This window comes from Dioszegia hungarica (genome assembly GCF_025882075.1).
Source record: "Dioszegia hungarica strain PDD-24b-2 chromosome Unknown MKK02contig_6, whole genome shotgun sequence".
NCBI classification, from domain to species: Eukaryota; Fungi; Basidiomycota; class Tremellomycetes; order Tremellales; family Bulleribasidiaceae; genus Dioszegia; species Dioszegia hungarica.
Genome location: NW_026515768.1, coordinates 470,879 through 486,543, shown reverse-complemented (window position 1 = coordinate 486,543; position 15,665 = coordinate 470,879). Strand labels below are relative to the sequence as shown.

The window sequence follows — 15,665 nt, the reverse complement described above, 5'->3', positions numbered from 1 at the left end:
GTGTATTGTCGCTATTAGGCGTGTCCCACACCCCACTTTACATTAGCCCTCCATCTGAACGGCAGGCGGGTGCCACGCTGAACAGCCCTCCTCGATGGCTTCGGGCAAGACCGATGACGGCATGTCTACCGCGTGCATGATCTGAGCTTGGACGCGTTAGCGACGCCCCCCCCCCTCTACTCTGCCTCCTATCGATATACGACAGGGCCTGTACTACGACTGGTGTCAGTGTGCTGCGAGCCAAACACAGTCTGCTCATAACCTCATAGTGAGAGCAGCAAAGACAGGAACGCGAAATGTCGGCTCCCCGGGCATCGACCGATGAAGGTATGCCTGCCATCTCCCCCTTTGCGTTGTCATCTAGAGTATTCATAGCTGATTTAGCAGAATCGGCGCCCCTTCTCCAGGGCACCGATCACGCCTCCTCCCGGACCGACCGCAACTTCTTCTCCGCCCTTACTCACCCCACTCGACAACTCACCAATCTCGAAAAGGTCCTGGCGGCAGGTGGAGTTGCACTCCTCATTCTTGCCGGAACGTTCATCGGTCTCTTTACCGGTGCGGAAGTAGCGCTGGGTAAGGAGCGAGCAAAGGGAGGTGGAAAGACGGAATGGCGGACTGCTACCGAGACAAGGACAGTCGGAGGGGCGACGACCGTCACGGCTACTACGACTGCTCCTGGCAGTACTGTTACTGCGGTGCCGACAGGCAAGCCTGCTGCGGTGAGTCTCTTCCCTATCGAGCTACTGTGAGAGGCGCTGATAGCTAGGACGTTTGTCTCACTGCGGAATGCGTGCAACTGGCTGCATCCATCATCGAATCGCTCAATACTACGGTTGACCCTTGTGAAGACTTCTACGAATTCGCCAGTGAGTTCAAGCTAGTCTGTTGTGTGCGGCTTGACCTTGCACAGCAGCTGATGATGCAGATGGCGGCTGGATCTCCTCCCATGACATTCCTGCCGACCGAGGTCTCTACGGCGCGTTCCATGCTGTCGCCGACCGGAACAAGCAGATCATCCTCAAAGTGCTCAACTCCATTCCGTCCACTTCCGACTCTTCTGTGGCGGATGCGGACACAGCGAACCGGCACAAGCTCAAGGCGGCGTACGACAGCTGTCTGGATGTCGAAACGCTGAACGAGGTGGGCATGAAGCCCTTGGTCCCGCTCGTGGAGTATGTCATTGACAAATTTGGCGCTTTTGACGTCAAGTACTCCAAGGACGAGGAGTCAATCTCATGGTCGGATGTACAGGACTGGGAGGGGACGTATGGGAAGGGATATCAGGTTCCGGAGAGGCTGGCGGGTGAGGGCGAGAGAGCGAACGAGTTGCGGGTGGCAAAGAAGGAGGGGAGGGTGGTTGGCGGTGAGGCGGCCGACAAGCCTGCTGGGCTGGAGGTGGATATGGAGGTTTCCAAGCGCAAGAAAGATGGCGAGAGGCAGACTCGGATTACCGAGACTCTGGCTTTCTTGCATTCTAGAGGTGAGCTCGCTGGCCTAAATTGACTCGAAATCAAGAGAAAGCTGACAGTCCAGGCGTCGATGCCCTGGTCGGCTTCAACATCGAGGGTGACGCTGGCGGAGAAGACTCTCAGATCCAGTCTCTCTGGCTATACCAGACCTTCGGCACCCTCCCCTCCAAGGAATACTACGAAGAGAAGCCTATTCTCGACCTCTACCAATCCGCCATCGCCGGTATCCTCACTTCCATCGCTGAGCACACCGGCTCTCAATCTAACTCGGAGAAGCGGGACTACGCCGACGACGTCGCCGAAGTATTCGAAGTCGCAGGCTGGCCCTGGCCTTGGCCCGGAGACGACAAGCCTGACGACAAGCCCAAGCCCCCGCCTAAGCAGGACGATCCCCTTTCGGAACGGATGTACCGCCTCGCCGCCAAAGTGGTCGCTTTCGAACGAGACCTCGTCCGTGCCGGCGCGGACCTCGAATACCTCTTCAACCCGCACTACGCCTACAACCCCTACCCTACTTCCAAAGTCGACAAGGCACTCTCGTTCCTCGATGTCCGCACGTATCTTTCAACCTACGCACCCCGGACCTTCCCAGCGAATATCACAGTCACGTACCCGCCGTACCTCAAGGCCGTGTCCAAGATTGTCGATCAGACGCCTGACCATGTTCTGGCGGGATACTTCGTGTCGCGGGTGGCGGTGACGTTTGCGGATGTCCTCGGACCCAAGGTGGAGGTGAGGAAAGAGATGCGGAGGCTGCAGGAGGTGCTTAAGGGTATCAAGAAGGGGACGGAGGAGAACCGGGTGGATCTCTGCTTGAACTATGTCGATGGAATCGTGGGCTTTATCGCAGGGAGGGAGTTCGTCAAGGAGGCGTTCTCGCCCGAGGCGAAGAAGGAGGGCGAGGCAATCATAAACGGTCAGCTATTTCCAGGTCTTCTGCGCCGGCGTGTAGCTGATCATCAGACATTGTCGATGCGTTCTACAACAAGCTCCCTCATATCTCATGGATGGACAAGGAATCCGCCGAGGCCGCGCAAAAGAAGGCCAAAGCCATCATTCCCAAAGTGGGCTACCCGCTTACGCCCAACACGACCGACGCGGAGAGTCTGCAGAGGTGGTACGGGCGCACCGAAGTCGAGGGGGATGACTTCTTTGGGAATGTGTTGCGGACGACATTGGCGGATGTGTCGAGGACGTGGATGTCACTGGGCAGGCAGCGGGACAGGCAGACTTGGGAGGTGAGCTAAAAGATTCTCCATCGAGATGTGTACCGGAAGCTGACAAGATGCTAGATGTACCCGCAGAGTGAGTCCCGGCTCGCAGACGTATCTGCCTCATAGCGAGATGTGCTGACACTTGATAGCTGTCAACGCGTACTATTGTGAGCTGACGTATGCTCACGTAATGGCCGTGGACTATAGCTAACGTCCCAGCTCCTCCAGATGGCGAGATCGTCTTCCCTGCCGGTATCCTTCAGCCCCCCTTCTACTCGCAGGAGTGGCCCTCGCACTTGAAATACGGCGCTTTCGGGGCCGTGGCAGCCCATGAGCTCACGCACGCATTCGACAACTCGGGCAGCCAGTATGACGAGCAGGGTGAGCTAAAGACTGCCTGTTTGCCTCGCGCTCCGGACCAAGCTGATACACGCAGGCCGGCTCAGACAGTGGTGGACCAACACAACGACCAAGGCCTTCGAGGAGCGCGCTCAGTGTATCTCCAAGCAGTACAGCAAGTACTTTGTGCTGGATGGTGAGGGCAAGAAGGTGTTTGTGAATGGAAACGTAAGCTAAACATGTCCCCCTCGAGCTTGGGATTTAAGCTGACACACACAGCTCACCAACGGAGAAGGTACTTATCTGCCTTCCGCCTGGTTCCCGCTAGGCTCTTCGCGCTGCTGCAAAATGCTGATCATCAGACATCGCCGATTCCGGCCTCGCCCAGGCTTACATCGCATGGAAAGACTCCCTGTCAATGACGGAAACGGACAAACCCCTCCGCCTCCCCGGTCTCAATTACACAGATGAACAGCTCTTCTTTGTCGCATACGCCCGAGTCTGGGCACAGGTCACTCGGCCGGCAGTAGCAGTCCAGCGGGTCCGGACAGATCCGCACAGCCCCCCGTACTGGCGCGCTACGGGGACACTGAGGAATCTCGAGGCGTTCCATTCTGCTTGGGGTTGCAAAGCGGGGTCAGGGGTGAGCTGAAGCGTTCCCGATGGTTTTCGGGATAAACGAGCTGACTTGATTAGATGAACCCGCCAAAGAAGGATCAGTGTGTACTGTGGTGAAGAAGTATACAAGGGAAAGAGATCCGAAGATGAAAGCGAAGGAAGTTGGAGAAGAATCGGATGAACGCTGGAACTTGGTGTAAGATCTGTTTCGATGCGATGCATCACGCATATTTGGCCTCTCCTTCTTCTACTTCTTTACGACGCCGCGACAAGCTGCCTCGCCTCCCCACGCAGCTCATCCACGTTCTGCTCCGTCTTGCCCACCGCGGCCGTCCACGCCTTGAACTGAGTGGCGAGCGTATCGAGCTGACTACCCTCGAGGACGCGGGGCTGGACCCAGGTGATATCGACCGTGCTGGAGACTTGGTCGAGCGATCCGCGGATGAGCGAGAGACTAGACAGTATCAGCTGACAGCCTCACCAGGTGGAGGAGAGAACAGACAGCTCACCTCAGCGCCTTCATCAACAAATGCTCCACCTCGTACACTGGCAACCGCGTCGCCTCCCCGATCTGCTGGAATGTCATGAGGCGGCTGGCACCGTCCCGGGGTCGTGAGAAGGCCGTTTGGATCAAAGCCATGAGGCAGATCTTTTGACGGAGGAATGCGATGGACTGGGCGAGGATAGGCTGGATGCGTGAGCTCATGGCCAAATCTAGCAGAGCGTGTAGCTCACCTCGTTGGCGAAGTTGGTCGAGAGGCTTTCGAATTTCCCAATCTCGCCGGCGTTAAAGGCGCTGATGAGATCCTTGATCCAGGCGTGCTCTGTACCAGCCAGGCATTGGAGGATGGGATGTTGGAGCTGGATTATAAGCTGCGGTCGCGGTTCTGGTCGCCACGAATGATGAAGCTTACCAATTCCCCAAAGTTATAGATCGTCTCTCCAAGCAACGCAGCGATACAAAGATCATGCGCCCTCGCCACCCTATCCTCAGGCACCAATTCCGTCTCGCTATCGATGCACGCGAGGTACAAAAGCGAGTTTTTGAAATATGGCCCATACTCGGCCTTGACTTTATGATAGTCACCCGCCACGCCGTAAAAGCCCGCATTGACAATTGGCTCGACCGTGTCTTGCTCGCCAAGCAGCTTCTCGCACTCGTCCAGTGTCTTCTTGCATGCTGGGAGGTCACCGAGAAGGAGCTGGGCGTAGGCGATGGAGGAGAGGTTGAGGCAGTACGCTTCGGGCATGGGGCGGGGGGCAGCGGCTACGGCGGGGGTGGACTCGGTGGCTTCGGTGGGGTATGGGGAAGGGATGCGTTCGAGGACTTCGCGCAGGAATTTGAGGGTGAGTTCAGGTTCTGCAAGTTAGCTAGAGGCGTGTGGGGTCAGGGAGGACTCAACGTACCGGTGAATTCGCGACCGACTCTGCGAGCTATTTCCATTAGGCGCAGTCGGTTCGCCTTGCCCTCTAACGAGTGGATGAAGCTGAAGCTGTGAGCTGGAATTCTGAGGGCGGCAAAGTCCAGAACCTGCAAGCTCACTTGTTCCAAAGCTCGATCAAGTGAGGACCGGCCTCTGGGAGATATATGAATTGCAGCAGTGTCACAGTCAAGTTGTGCCACAGCCTAATATCAATCAGCTCTGCTGTCCGAGCTACATCCTCGGGCTAGTTGTAGCTGACTCACTTGCGCTCATACTGCTCTCTGATCTTGGTGAACCAGCTCTTGAGCTCTGCTGGGGATGATGCCTCCTTGTGCTCGATCCAGGAGAGCGGGGTCTGGGAGGACGAAGCGGCGGAGCTGTCGACTTCCATTATGTACGCTTCTTTCCGAGAGTATTATTAGGATGATGTGAGGGGTAGTAGAACTCCTGTATGGCTTGCGGTGGATCAAGTGAGAGTATACAATGAAGTACCTGATGAACGCCAACGCGAGGAATGCGGAGGTGAACGCGAGGTCAGCGTCAGAGTGGAGTGATACTTGACAGCGAAATGAATACCACGTCACTGCGCCTCATCGCCTCATCCCAGTCCGCAGAGAGATGAGATTTCGACAGTCCACTCTCCCTTAACACCTACCTCAAGCAGCATGTCAGCCCGCACTTCCCTTCGCTCAATCAGCACAACAGCTCGCCGTCTAGCTACCCCCGCGGCATCCTCATCCTCTACCTCTTCCGCCACAGCCGAGGCCACACGGGTATACGGACCCCGGAAAGCCTTTCTTCACGCCTACTACACCCACCTCCTCCGTACATCCCAACTCGTCCTGCTGTTCAAACATGACAATCTCACGGTATCCAACCTCCTGGCTATCCGGAGAGCGATCGCCAAGATCCCCATTCCACCGCCATCACGGGCCATCTCCCCTCCCCCGCCACCGCCCTCATCAGGCGAGATAGAAGGGGAAGATACCTCTGCGCGAGCTACTCTTACTATATCCCGCACTGGGGTCTTATCTTCTCTCTTCAAATCCCCCTCCTCTCGCCCCTCTTCCTCGTCGTTGACACCACCATCCCTCCTCCCGCACCTCACCGGCCCCACCGCACTCATAACCTCCCCCTCCCTCTCCCCTCCCTACCTCTCCAAACTCCTCACCACCATCAACCGCGAGCTCCGCAAGGTCCAAAAGGAAATACCGCCCAATACCGCCCCCGAAAAGGTCAAGCAGCCGACTTTGCAGCTCGTCGCGGGGATCATGGAGGGCGGGAGGCTGGTGGGTGTCAAGGAAGTGGAGAGCGTGGGGAAACTGCCAGCGTTGGATACGCTCAGGGCGCAGGTGGTGGGGCTGTTGGAAGGGCAGGGGAGGGGACTGTTGGGCTTGCTGGGACAGGCGGGAGGTGGAGGGCTGGTGAGGACGTTGCAAGGGTTGGAGGAAGGGTTGAAGGGTGGGGAAGCGGGGGAGGAGAAGAAGGCGGAGCCATAGCTTTTGTAGAGTTTGTAGACTTAGACACCTCAAGCAGTAGACCATTCACATATGATGTAGCCTGCTCGATAGTCTCCTCGCAGGACCCCAGCAGCTCCAGACGGAAGTGCAACGGCGTTGCCAGAGTGAGTCTCGGGCCTCGCGTGACTGCCCTTTCAATACGCGATGGTTCCTCGGACTGGACTGTCTGGCGTTCTCAGTCTGTTGTTCTATTCGAATGCGACCTCACCAGTCCTCACCTAGCAGAAGCAGACTATACATATCATACTCAAAAGCCCAAGACGCACAACTATCAGATATCCCAAGATGACCATTTCCCTACATCTCAACCTTCTCCCTCTTCCCACCGTTTCTTTCCCTCACCCGCTCCGCCCCTCTCAGGCTCGAACCAGCTCATACCGGGATCGACGAAGACAAGTCCGACAGATCCACCTGCGGATGAACGACATACGACACCTTGCCCTCGCCCTCCTCCTCCCCTTCGTTCGTATCGGCACTCTCGAGGCTTTCCTCGCCGCTCGGTCGAAGACCTTCACGGACTGATCCACGGAGCTCGAGCAGGTAGTTTTCCTACGATCATCAGCTCTTGCCTCGTCTCGCTCGCAGGGACCGATCGATCAAGCTCACCCTTGCCAGCCTGCTCAGAACCTTCGTAATCAACGCCCGCTCGTGCTCCAGATCCTCCTCCGTCTCAAACTCGGTCTCCTTTTGTTCGAGATACCACTGGATCAACTCTTCCCTCTCGACTCCATCACCTTCTTCCCGCTCGACATCGGATAGATGGAGAACCACGATATTCATGATTTCCATGTATCGGTTGTCTACCCGTCAGCTCTTGCCCTATGCACTCACTCCAAGTCCACAAGTGTCAATGCTGTAGCTCACAGGTGATCTTCATTTTCTTCTTTCCAGACCCATTCGGCTGCTGCCCTCCATTGGCTTCCGCAGTAGCCTGCGCCTGAGCCCGCGCCTCCGCAAAGCTCGCTTCCGCCGCCTCAGCCGCCGCTATATCCGCAGCATCCATCATATCCTCGTCTTCATCCATCTCGTTGCCGGTCGCCGTGCCGTTCGTGCCGGAAGACCGACCGTTCGCGGCGGTATTGCTACGGAGAACACCGGCCATCTCGTCGTCCTCGTCGTCATCCTCGTCAAAGTTGATGTCGTCTTGCTCGACGTGGATGATGGATTGACGGAGGAGCGAGTAGGCTTCGCGGACGATAGCGGGGGTGATCTAAGGTGTCAGCTGTCATGCCTCTAATTTTCGCTCATCTATCTGGTGGAGCCCAGTTCAACTCACGTCGTTCTGACAGTTTGCGCGAGCAATAGCTTCCGACAACCGGATCATACTCTCCAGCTGACGAACGGTGATTCGGAAGTTACTCTTCCCCGCTCCGCCCTCGTCCTGACGGAGCGACCTGTACTTGTCGACCAGTACCGCTGATGCCGCCGTAGTAAGCTACACCATCAGCTTCATTCTCGTCCCCCTCACCCTCACCGCCTCGAAACTCACCTTGGGCGAGAACGTCCTCGCATACCGGATATACCGCTGCAGCGCCTCTGTCCCAAACTCAGGCTGAATCGCCTCATCCCTAAACCGATGCACATTCACAATATGCCTCGCGATATTGAGATCCACCGCCTCGTTGCACTCATCGAGCACGACAAAGAAGAGGTCGAAGCGCGACATGATAGGCGCCGACATGGCCACGTTGGCCCGGAGACTCATCTTGCGGTTGTATCGCCCGCCGACGGGGTTCGCGGCCGCGAGGATGGAGGTACGCGCGTTGAGTGTCGCTTGGATACCGGCCTTGGCGATCGAGATGGTCTGCTGTTCCATCGCTTCGTGGATGGCGACCTGGTCGGCAATGTCCATCTTGTCGAATTCGTCAATGGCGCAAATACCGTTATCGGCCAGCATGAGCGCTCCGGCTTCGATGGTGAACTCGCCAGACTCCTCGTCTCGGACGACAGCGGCCGTGAGACCGGCGGCGGAAGAGGCTTTGCCCGAAGTGTAGACCGCACGGGGGAGGAAACCGCAGACGTACCTGCGAGTCAGCTCAGCTGCCACCAATTCTAGATAAGTGGAGGACTTACTTGAGGAACTGCGACTTGGAAGTACTCGGATCCCCTACAATACACACATTCAAATCCCCTCGCAGGTGGATCCCCTCCTGCGTCTGCTTATGCACACCCCCCATCAACTGCAACAGAATCCCCTTCTTGACAATCTCGTGCCCGTACACCGTCGGCGCTATACTCCCCACCAACCGCTGGTAGATATTATCGGTATTCACCATATTCTTGAGCTCATCCACCTCCTGCTGCGTCAAGCTGTTTAGGAACGCCTCCTGGTCCTCGTTCCCTTCATCGAGATCACCCCGGACGTCTGTCGATCCCGCGCGCGTATCCGCCGACTGGACCATACACGCCAGAAAAGCAGTCTTGTACTGCAGATCCCGGACACCGAGGGATTTGAGGCCAGTGACACCTTGGGAGGCCACGCCGCCCTCGCCTCGACCACCTTGGTTCTCCCGCTGCATGGACGCATTGACGCCTTGGAGTCCGAGCTGCGAGACGTCGGGCACGACGATGAAGGTTCCGGTGAAGGTGCACTTGTCGCCTGCTTTGGCCCGCTCGACGACTTCCGACCGGAGAATGACGTCCAGAGACCGAGGCATGGATCCGGTAGGGATCTCGTTGGCGTTCTCTTGGATCCGGACCTTCTGCCAGTCGGCGAATTTGGATTGCTCGATGTTGAGCTGCCATCCGATCCGGTTGTTGCAGGTCGAGTTTTGGCACATGATAGGCTGCACATCAGCTATGGGCCCTCTGCGATCGACACGATCAATATAGCTCACCTCGGTGTACTTGAACTGCTGCTCTACATCCCTGATCGTCGCCCTACACCCCTCACACACAAACGTCCCAGAGACCAGCTCCGGCCTAACTTCCGACGTCCTCGTCACCGTCCCCGAAATACTGACCAGCTGGCCAATTCTCGCCATCTTGAGATCCCGAATCCCGCTCGTCAACGGCAGGTTGTAGAAGGCAATCCCAAAGTCCCGCGTCTGGAGGGAAGAGCCGGAACTGCTTCCCGTCGCAGACGGGGCAGTGGAGACTGTCGTCGATGTGTAGAGGTAGGTCGGCTCGTATTTCCGTACGAGGCCCTGGAAGGCTCGGCGCAGGTAGGGGAGGAAGCGGTAGTACTGCGATTGGATGGCGCGAGCGAGGATCTCTTCGCGCTCGAGAAGGTGCCCGAAATCGACGTAGAGGGTAGTGAGCTCGAATTCTTTCAGAGCTTTGATTTGGGCAATGTAGAATTTGGAGTCGTCGTCTGCGGTAGGACGGGGAGAGATGGCCGAGGCGGGCGTATCGGGGAGGGCAATCTGTTCCGTGTAGCTGAGCTGATCAGCTTGGATTCGTGGTGTGACCAGCCAGACTCACTTCTCCAGGAACACCTGGAAACTCTCCATAACCTTCTCCCCAGTCGTATCCTTCACCCGTGGAATATCATCCACATTCTGCGTCCGCGCACTCCGCCCTCCCCGCCTCCTACCACCTCCACCACCCGTCTCGTCGGCCTCTTCGGCCTCGTCAGCGGGGTGCGAGCCCTGCAAGCCGCGGATATTGTCAAAAGCGTTCGGGTCGACCCCGGGGCGGGAACCGGCGGGGGCGGAGGAGGAAGGGTAGGCTCCGCCTGCGGAGGAAGAGGGGAGGGCGGGGGCTGGGGATGACATGGTGTGGTATGTAGTCGGGTAGACGGTAGAGTAGCGATAAGCGAAAGAGGAGTAACGGGAGAGTGGTAGAAGAAGAGAAGAGATTATGGCGGGGATCCGAATTTGGGCGCGTCGACGCGTCGACCTCGAGGCGCGTCTTTTAGGTGGGGGTGGGGGGATCGATTAGCTTTCACCTCACGGTTGCACGGTTGACCCCTTTCTCATTTTCAGAATTTCAGAGTAGGTACCTCCTCGAGTGGGTACCTCCTCGATATGGGAGCTAGTCGAAAGCCCAGAACTGACTAACATATCTACTGCGCAACCGGGTATATCTATGCTGACCGATGAAGTAGGATGACCATGACTCCCTTTCCTCCTCCATCCACCATCTACCACGCGTCCGCGCCTCTTCCTGCCCGACTCGTATCCACTCTCATCCCATCTATTCTGAAAATAGTCAGCTCTGGCCTGTCCGTTCGTCAACCATAAACTCACGCTGGGCACACTGCACACCCGCTCCGCCCCGCTCATCATCATCCTCATCCATCTCATCTCCATTCTGCGCCTGGCGCCTCTGCCTATCGTTGGGCTCCTCGAGCGTGACTTCGTCGACGTGCGTCTTCTTGGGAATGTTGGCGACCTTCTTACGTGCCGGGAGCGCCTTTTCGAGCATGGGGATAACGGCGGGGTCGATGGACTGGGGGAAGTTGACGGTGATGCGGACGTAGAGATCGCCCATCTCGTGGTGCCGGAAAGAGGGCATACCCTGGTGCGAGATGACCCTCATTGCGTCTGGGAATCAGCGAAAGAGTCCGGTAAATGTAGAAAATAAGGCTTACTCGGCTTGATGACCTCTCCAGGAACGATCGTGACGTGCAACATCCTCTCGTCCAGATGCTGAATCAAGAACTCTCCCCCTCCAATAGCAGTCAACAGATCCACCTCTGCCTCGCAGAACAAATCATCCCCTTTCCGCTGGAATCGCGCGTGCTCCTTCTCCTCCAACACAATCACCACATCTCCCGGCTCGACCCCCGGACTCTGGTCGCTCTCGCCCGCAAACCGGATCTGCTGCCCCGACTTCATCCCCTTGTCGATATGCACCTCGAGGACCTTGCGCTCGCTGTTGATCTTTTTGCCGTTACACGTCTTGCACCGGTCTTTGGGGTTCATCATCTGCCCGCTGCCCTCGCACTCGTTACACGGCTGCTGGATTTGCTGGACCATCGGACCGATTTGACGGAGCATCACCTTGACACCCTGCCCGCGGCACGAGGTACAGGTGGTGACGGCGCCCTTTTTGCCGCCGCGGCCTTCGCAGGGCTTGCAGATGACCGATTTGGAGAGAGCGAGCTTTTGGACCTTGCCCTTGTAGAGATCTTCCAGGCTGACGGCGATTCGGTGGACCAAGTCTTTGCCTTTTTGAGGTCCTCGGCTCCGGCCTAAAGGTCAGCTTTGGCCTTCCCTATCGGCCTCTCACGCCAACTCACCTCCGCCACCTCCACCACCACCAAAGAATCCTCCACCTCCGCCAAAGAGCTGGCTGAAAAGGTCGTGCGGGTCCATGCCACCGCCACCCATCCCTCCACCTCCTTCCAGACCAGCTTTTCCAGCCTGATCATACACCGCCCGCTTGTTGGAGTCTGACAGAATCTCGTAGCTGATCCGTCAGCTCTTTGCGCCAAGGTGTACGGCTTTCAGCTGATACGTACGCGTGTGTCAACTCCTTGAACTCCTCGGGATCACCACTGCACATATCAGCTGTGTGATCTTTCGTACCGCAATCACGATCAGGCAGCTTACCCCTTGTCCGGGTGCTTGGCCAGAGCTTGCTTGCGGTAAGCCTTCTTCAGCTCCGCTTCGCTCGCGCTCGGGTCAACGCCGAGGGCATCGCTAGATGGTGAGCTAATGGCTCGTGCAGGTGGAGCTGAAGGTGGGAACGTACTAGTATTCACTGTTGGACGAGACACAATACGATCAGGCGAGAGGGCAAAGGTGGAAAGTTGATTGGTAAGGCATGAAGCAGGAGGCGAGTGGGGAATCCGTAAGAGAAGCTTGGTCAGCTCATGTACGACCAACAGGCAATACCTCCAGCTTTGCAGCCTGTGTTAGGACCACTGGGAGCTCTGAAAGACTCGACTCACGTCTCTCTGACCATAGTGGCTGATTAGCTGATTAAGGATGGGGTGTCGAAAGGGGGGTTTGATGAATGATGGATCGCGGTCGGGGAGTTTATACCTCGATTTTGCTCCTCGATTTTGCTCGTTATGTCGACTCTGAGCTTGATTTCTGGCTCGTGTTCGTTGACGTCTCGTCCGTGTCTGTTGCTGATCAAGACTTCCCCTATGAGAAGACTATATGAGTGAATGCGAAGGTGAGGAGGATGTGTTCGGCCTCGGCCCAAAGCAAGCTTCGAGAGCTTTCCAGCTGCAAAAAGTCTGATCCCGCCAATGGTGTACGTAAGCAAGTGATCGGCGCGGCTCTCGGCGGCTGGTCCGTGCGTCCGTTGCCGGACTTTTGGCTGGAGAGGTTTGTTTTCGTTCCTCGACCTCATCATCAACAGTGGCTATACGGTCCATCAAGTGCAGCTGCGACTCGGTCCAACGCTGATCGGAGACGCAAAAGGGAAAGCTGTCGAATATGGCGCTCCCAGCGAAGTCTGAGGCGAGTCTGGAGGAGGAGAGTGAGTTGAAATCATCTGAAGGAAACGCTGCTCTCCTGACTTGCAGTACCCTCACACGACCCAGTCCTGCAGCGGCTAGCGAAGAGCGATACCTTCGAGTGAGTCTATAAGTTACCGTGTAGCCAGATTTGGATCCATGGGACTCTGCCTGAGCTGCGTCAACGCGGATGATTCGTGGAGTCGTCGGAGCAAGAACCCAATACTGATTGTACAGCTCTGACTGGGCTACGCTGCGGCATCACCTACACCTCGCTCTCCTCTCGTGCCCCCCGCTCTTCAACTCACTCCCACAACCCCAAAGATACTCCTTCCCGCCCAACACCCCCCTCAAGCCCGTCCGGTCGTCCCCCACAACTTCACCCTTAACCCCCAAGGCACCATCACCTTCCGGATCGGCCCCACCCTCCTCGTCCCTTCGCCTCTCTACCACAGCCTCGGCCTCCCCCTCCTCATCTCCCTTGTCCGCCTCAGACGAACCATCCACACTAGGTGGACTGGTCATCCCCCCCTTTCCCCCTCTGGATCCAGAACGGCGGAATCAGCGCAAGCTCTCGGCGGGGATTATCGGTCCGGTGCCGCCTGCGGTTGCTGCGCGAGTGAATGGGAGCGCTAGTGGGCCAGGTGGATTGTCGGCGAGAGGAAATGTGTTTGAGGATGAGTGGGACGAGGCGGTCGTCATCGGTGGGAAGAAGCTGCCGGGGTGGTTGGGCGAGGAAGAGGGAAAGAAGGAAGTGGATAGGGTTGGCAAGATGATTGATGATTTAGCAGAGTAGGTCACCTTCTTGATCGTTATCATCAGGTCTCAAAGTCGTGGTCTTCTGCTCATCGGATACAAGCTGATCGTCAGACCTCCATTCACTATACAACGCTTAGCCGAGTTGCTGCTCAACCCGACCAAACAACACTCAACACTCGGCAAGTTCCTCCGCGCCCTCGAGAAGAACCTCCTCGTGACCACTCCCTGGTCCGCGCCGTCCTACATCCCCGTCCCCCCATCTACCTTCTCCGGCTCGCGCGGCCTCTTCGGCCCCACCTCTTCCCCCTCTTCCACCTCTTCATCATCCGCCTCACCGTCCGATACCAGCTCCACCATGCCGGTCGGATCAACAACCCCCATGTTCTCCCCGATCCCATTCCTGGTCCGCCCCCCGATAGACGGCGGGGACAGTATGGACATTGATATGGATGGTGCGGGTGATGAGGGTAAAGGGGCGGCGCAGAAGGGTCTCTTGAAGGCGGATGAGATCGTGAGCCCGCTCGTTCTGGATCGGAAGGAGCTGGAAGAGACGCGAGAGGAGGAGAAGGACGTTCAAGCGTCTTTGCTGGAAGTGCCGACCGAGTCTTCGTCCTCGGCCAACAATGCGGGATCGGGCGGTCGCAGTCCGACGCCAGAACCGGAAGATCACAATACTCGATCCGAAGCACCTTCCGTATCTTCTACGACATCCGCATCTGTATCATCCGATCCTACCCCGGCAGCCATACCCGTCCTCACCGGCAACGAATCCTCTGATCCCGCACATCAGCCATACCTCGGCCGCGTCGATGAACTCGATACCGGACCGATCACTTCCCTCCCTTCCCACTCTTCCGCTTCCGCGTCCTCTTCATCGGCTTCCAAATCCCGCTCCGAAGGCGATAGCGATAGCGGCAACGGCGGCGGCAGCGGCGGCGGTAGAGAGCAAGATGATAGCATGGGTTCAGGCTCAGGGACGGGTGAAGGGGGAAATATGACACCGCATGGGATGTCAGAAAGGCCGGTACCTATCTCGGCGACGACGACTGTGCAGAGTAAGGAGGAGGAAGGGGCGGGGAGGAAGGTGGCGGGATTGCCGAGGACAAAGTCGGTTTTGAGTTTGAGTGAGCGGTTTGCGGCTGCTGAAGCGACCGGGGAGGGGGAGCGGGAGGAGGCGGGAGCGGAAGATGTGGACATGGGAGAGGAGGGCTCGGCGGCGAACACGGACGGGGAGGTGGTCAAGCCGGCGGGCCAGGAGGCGGAGGGCCAGACCACGGAGGAGAATGGGGAAGAGATGGGCACCAAGCCTGAAGGGTCATGATCATCACCTGGCATTGTCTACATGTGATCACCCCAGCTTACATGCTTTAATGACTGATACTGAGTACTGATGTACCAACACGGGCCCACTATATTACTGCGCTTAAGCAGATCGTGTGCACTGAGCAGCAAGCCTCTGGCTCCGCTTGATGTCGATACGGGGCTAGGCTATGCATCTTGACAGGAGGAGTCTGAGCTGACTATCGAAGCCACTGAGATGCGATTCCTGATGGCTGACATGTCCCACCTGCTGATCCCATTGGGGACGCTTGACGCATTCATGATGGGGCGTATAATCGCCTCCCTTTCATCCCGATGATCTGCCGCATCGACCGACTCAAACGCACTGATGTCCGGTTCCTTTCTGACCCGCACCCGCAGATATGTTCATGATCTGGCCTTCATAAAGCGTGCTCGGTGCGGGTGATCCCTTTTCCCTTTTCCCTTTTTCCCCCTTGTGCTCCTGCACAGCTTTCTCGTCCTGAACAGGGGTCCAGCTGGGCTTATAAAGACGGCGTCCCCTTTCCCCTGCCTTCCAATCATACTTCCGCTCCAGGCTACAGCTCCCCTCACTCCTTACTCCCGAATCACTCGACACTTGTCCCTTCTCTCAACGCCATGTCCGAATCAGATTACCTGAACAG

At 57.3% G+C, this 15,665-nt stretch overlaps 6 protein-coding genes across 6 annotated transcripts; 3 read left to right on the top strand and 3 right to left on the bottom strand.

Annotated features, from left to right (window-relative positions):
* Positions 1 to 296: 296 nt before the first annotated feature.
* On the top strand, positions 297 to 3,760 carry MKK02DRAFT_42324 (uncharacterized protein; the record flags this gene model as incomplete). Its single annotated transcript, XM_053091932.1, has 13 exons — positions 297 to 327; positions 388 to 722; positions 770 to 869; positions 929 to 1,483; positions 1,537 to 2,388; positions 2,436 to 2,710; positions 2,765 to 2,777; positions 2,836 to 2,853; positions 2,906 to 3,067; positions 3,123 to 3,253; positions 3,305 to 3,320; positions 3,388 to 3,668; positions 3,722 to 3,760. The coding sequence occupies 13 exons, from the start codon at positions 297 to 299 to the stop codon at positions 3,758 to 3,760; spliced, it is 2,808 nt and encodes a 935-aa protein (XP_052947722.1).
* Positions 3,761 to 3,898: 138 nt separating this feature from the next.
* On the bottom strand, positions 3,899 to 5,458 carry MKK02DRAFT_23451 (putative proteasome regulatory particle subunit; the record flags this gene model as incomplete). The annotated part of the gene is made up of 7 exons (XM_053086735.1): positions 3,899 to 4,097; positions 4,153 to 4,331; positions 4,379 to 4,504; positions 4,558 to 5,003; positions 5,051 to 5,130; positions 5,187 to 5,270; positions 5,331 to 5,458. 7 exons carry the CDS (start codon positions 5,456 to 5,458, stop codon positions 3,899 to 3,901), a joined length of 1,242 nt encoding a protein of 413 aa, XP_052947721.1.
* Positions 5,459 to 5,732: 274 nt separating this feature from the next.
* Positions 5,733 to 6,566, top strand: MKK02DRAFT_42322 (uncharacterized protein; the record flags this gene model as incomplete). The annotated part of the gene is made up of 1 exon (XM_053091931.1): positions 5,733 to 6,566. The coding sequence occupies one exon, from the start codon at positions 5,733 to 5,735 to the stop codon at positions 6,564 to 6,566; it is 834 nt and encodes a 277-aa protein (XP_052947720.1).
* A 393-nt stretch (positions 6,567 to 6,959) lies between these two features.
* Positions 6,960 to 10,303, bottom strand: MKK02DRAFT_22418 (MCM2/3/5 family-domain-containing protein; the record flags this gene model as incomplete). Its single annotated transcript, XM_053086561.1, has 8 exons — positions 6,960 to 7,136; positions 7,194 to 7,387; positions 7,452 to 7,797; positions 7,864 to 8,022; positions 8,077 to 8,611; positions 8,661 to 9,373; positions 9,425 to 9,965; positions 10,011 to 10,303. 8 exons carry the CDS (start codon positions 10,301 to 10,303, stop codon positions 6,960 to 6,962), a joined length of 2,958 nt encoding a protein of 985 aa, XP_052947719.1.
* A 436-nt stretch (positions 10,304 to 10,739) lies between these two features.
* MKK02DRAFT_31479 (uncharacterized protein) lies at positions 10,740 to 12,440 on the bottom strand (the record flags this gene model as incomplete). The annotated part of the gene is made up of 7 exons (XM_053088305.1): positions 10,740 to 10,750; positions 10,778 to 11,074; positions 11,122 to 11,724; positions 11,773 to 11,942; positions 11,995 to 12,030; positions 12,086 to 12,175; positions 12,427 to 12,440. The coding sequence occupies 7 exons, from the start codon at positions 12,438 to 12,440 to the stop codon at positions 10,740 to 10,742; spliced, it is 1,221 nt and encodes a 406-aa protein (XP_052947718.1).
* A 482-nt stretch (positions 12,441 to 12,922) lies between these two features.
* Positions 12,923 to 15,022, top strand: MKK02DRAFT_42319 (putative methionine aminopeptidase 1; the record flags this gene model as incomplete). Its single annotated transcript, XM_053091930.1, has 4 exons — positions 12,923 to 12,965; positions 13,012 to 13,063; positions 13,180 to 13,734; positions 13,813 to 15,022. The coding sequence occupies 4 exons, from the start codon at positions 12,923 to 12,925 to the stop codon at positions 15,020 to 15,022; spliced, it is 1,860 nt and encodes a 619-aa protein (XP_052947717.1).
* Between the last annotated feature and the right edge of the window lie 643 nt (positions 15,023 to 15,665).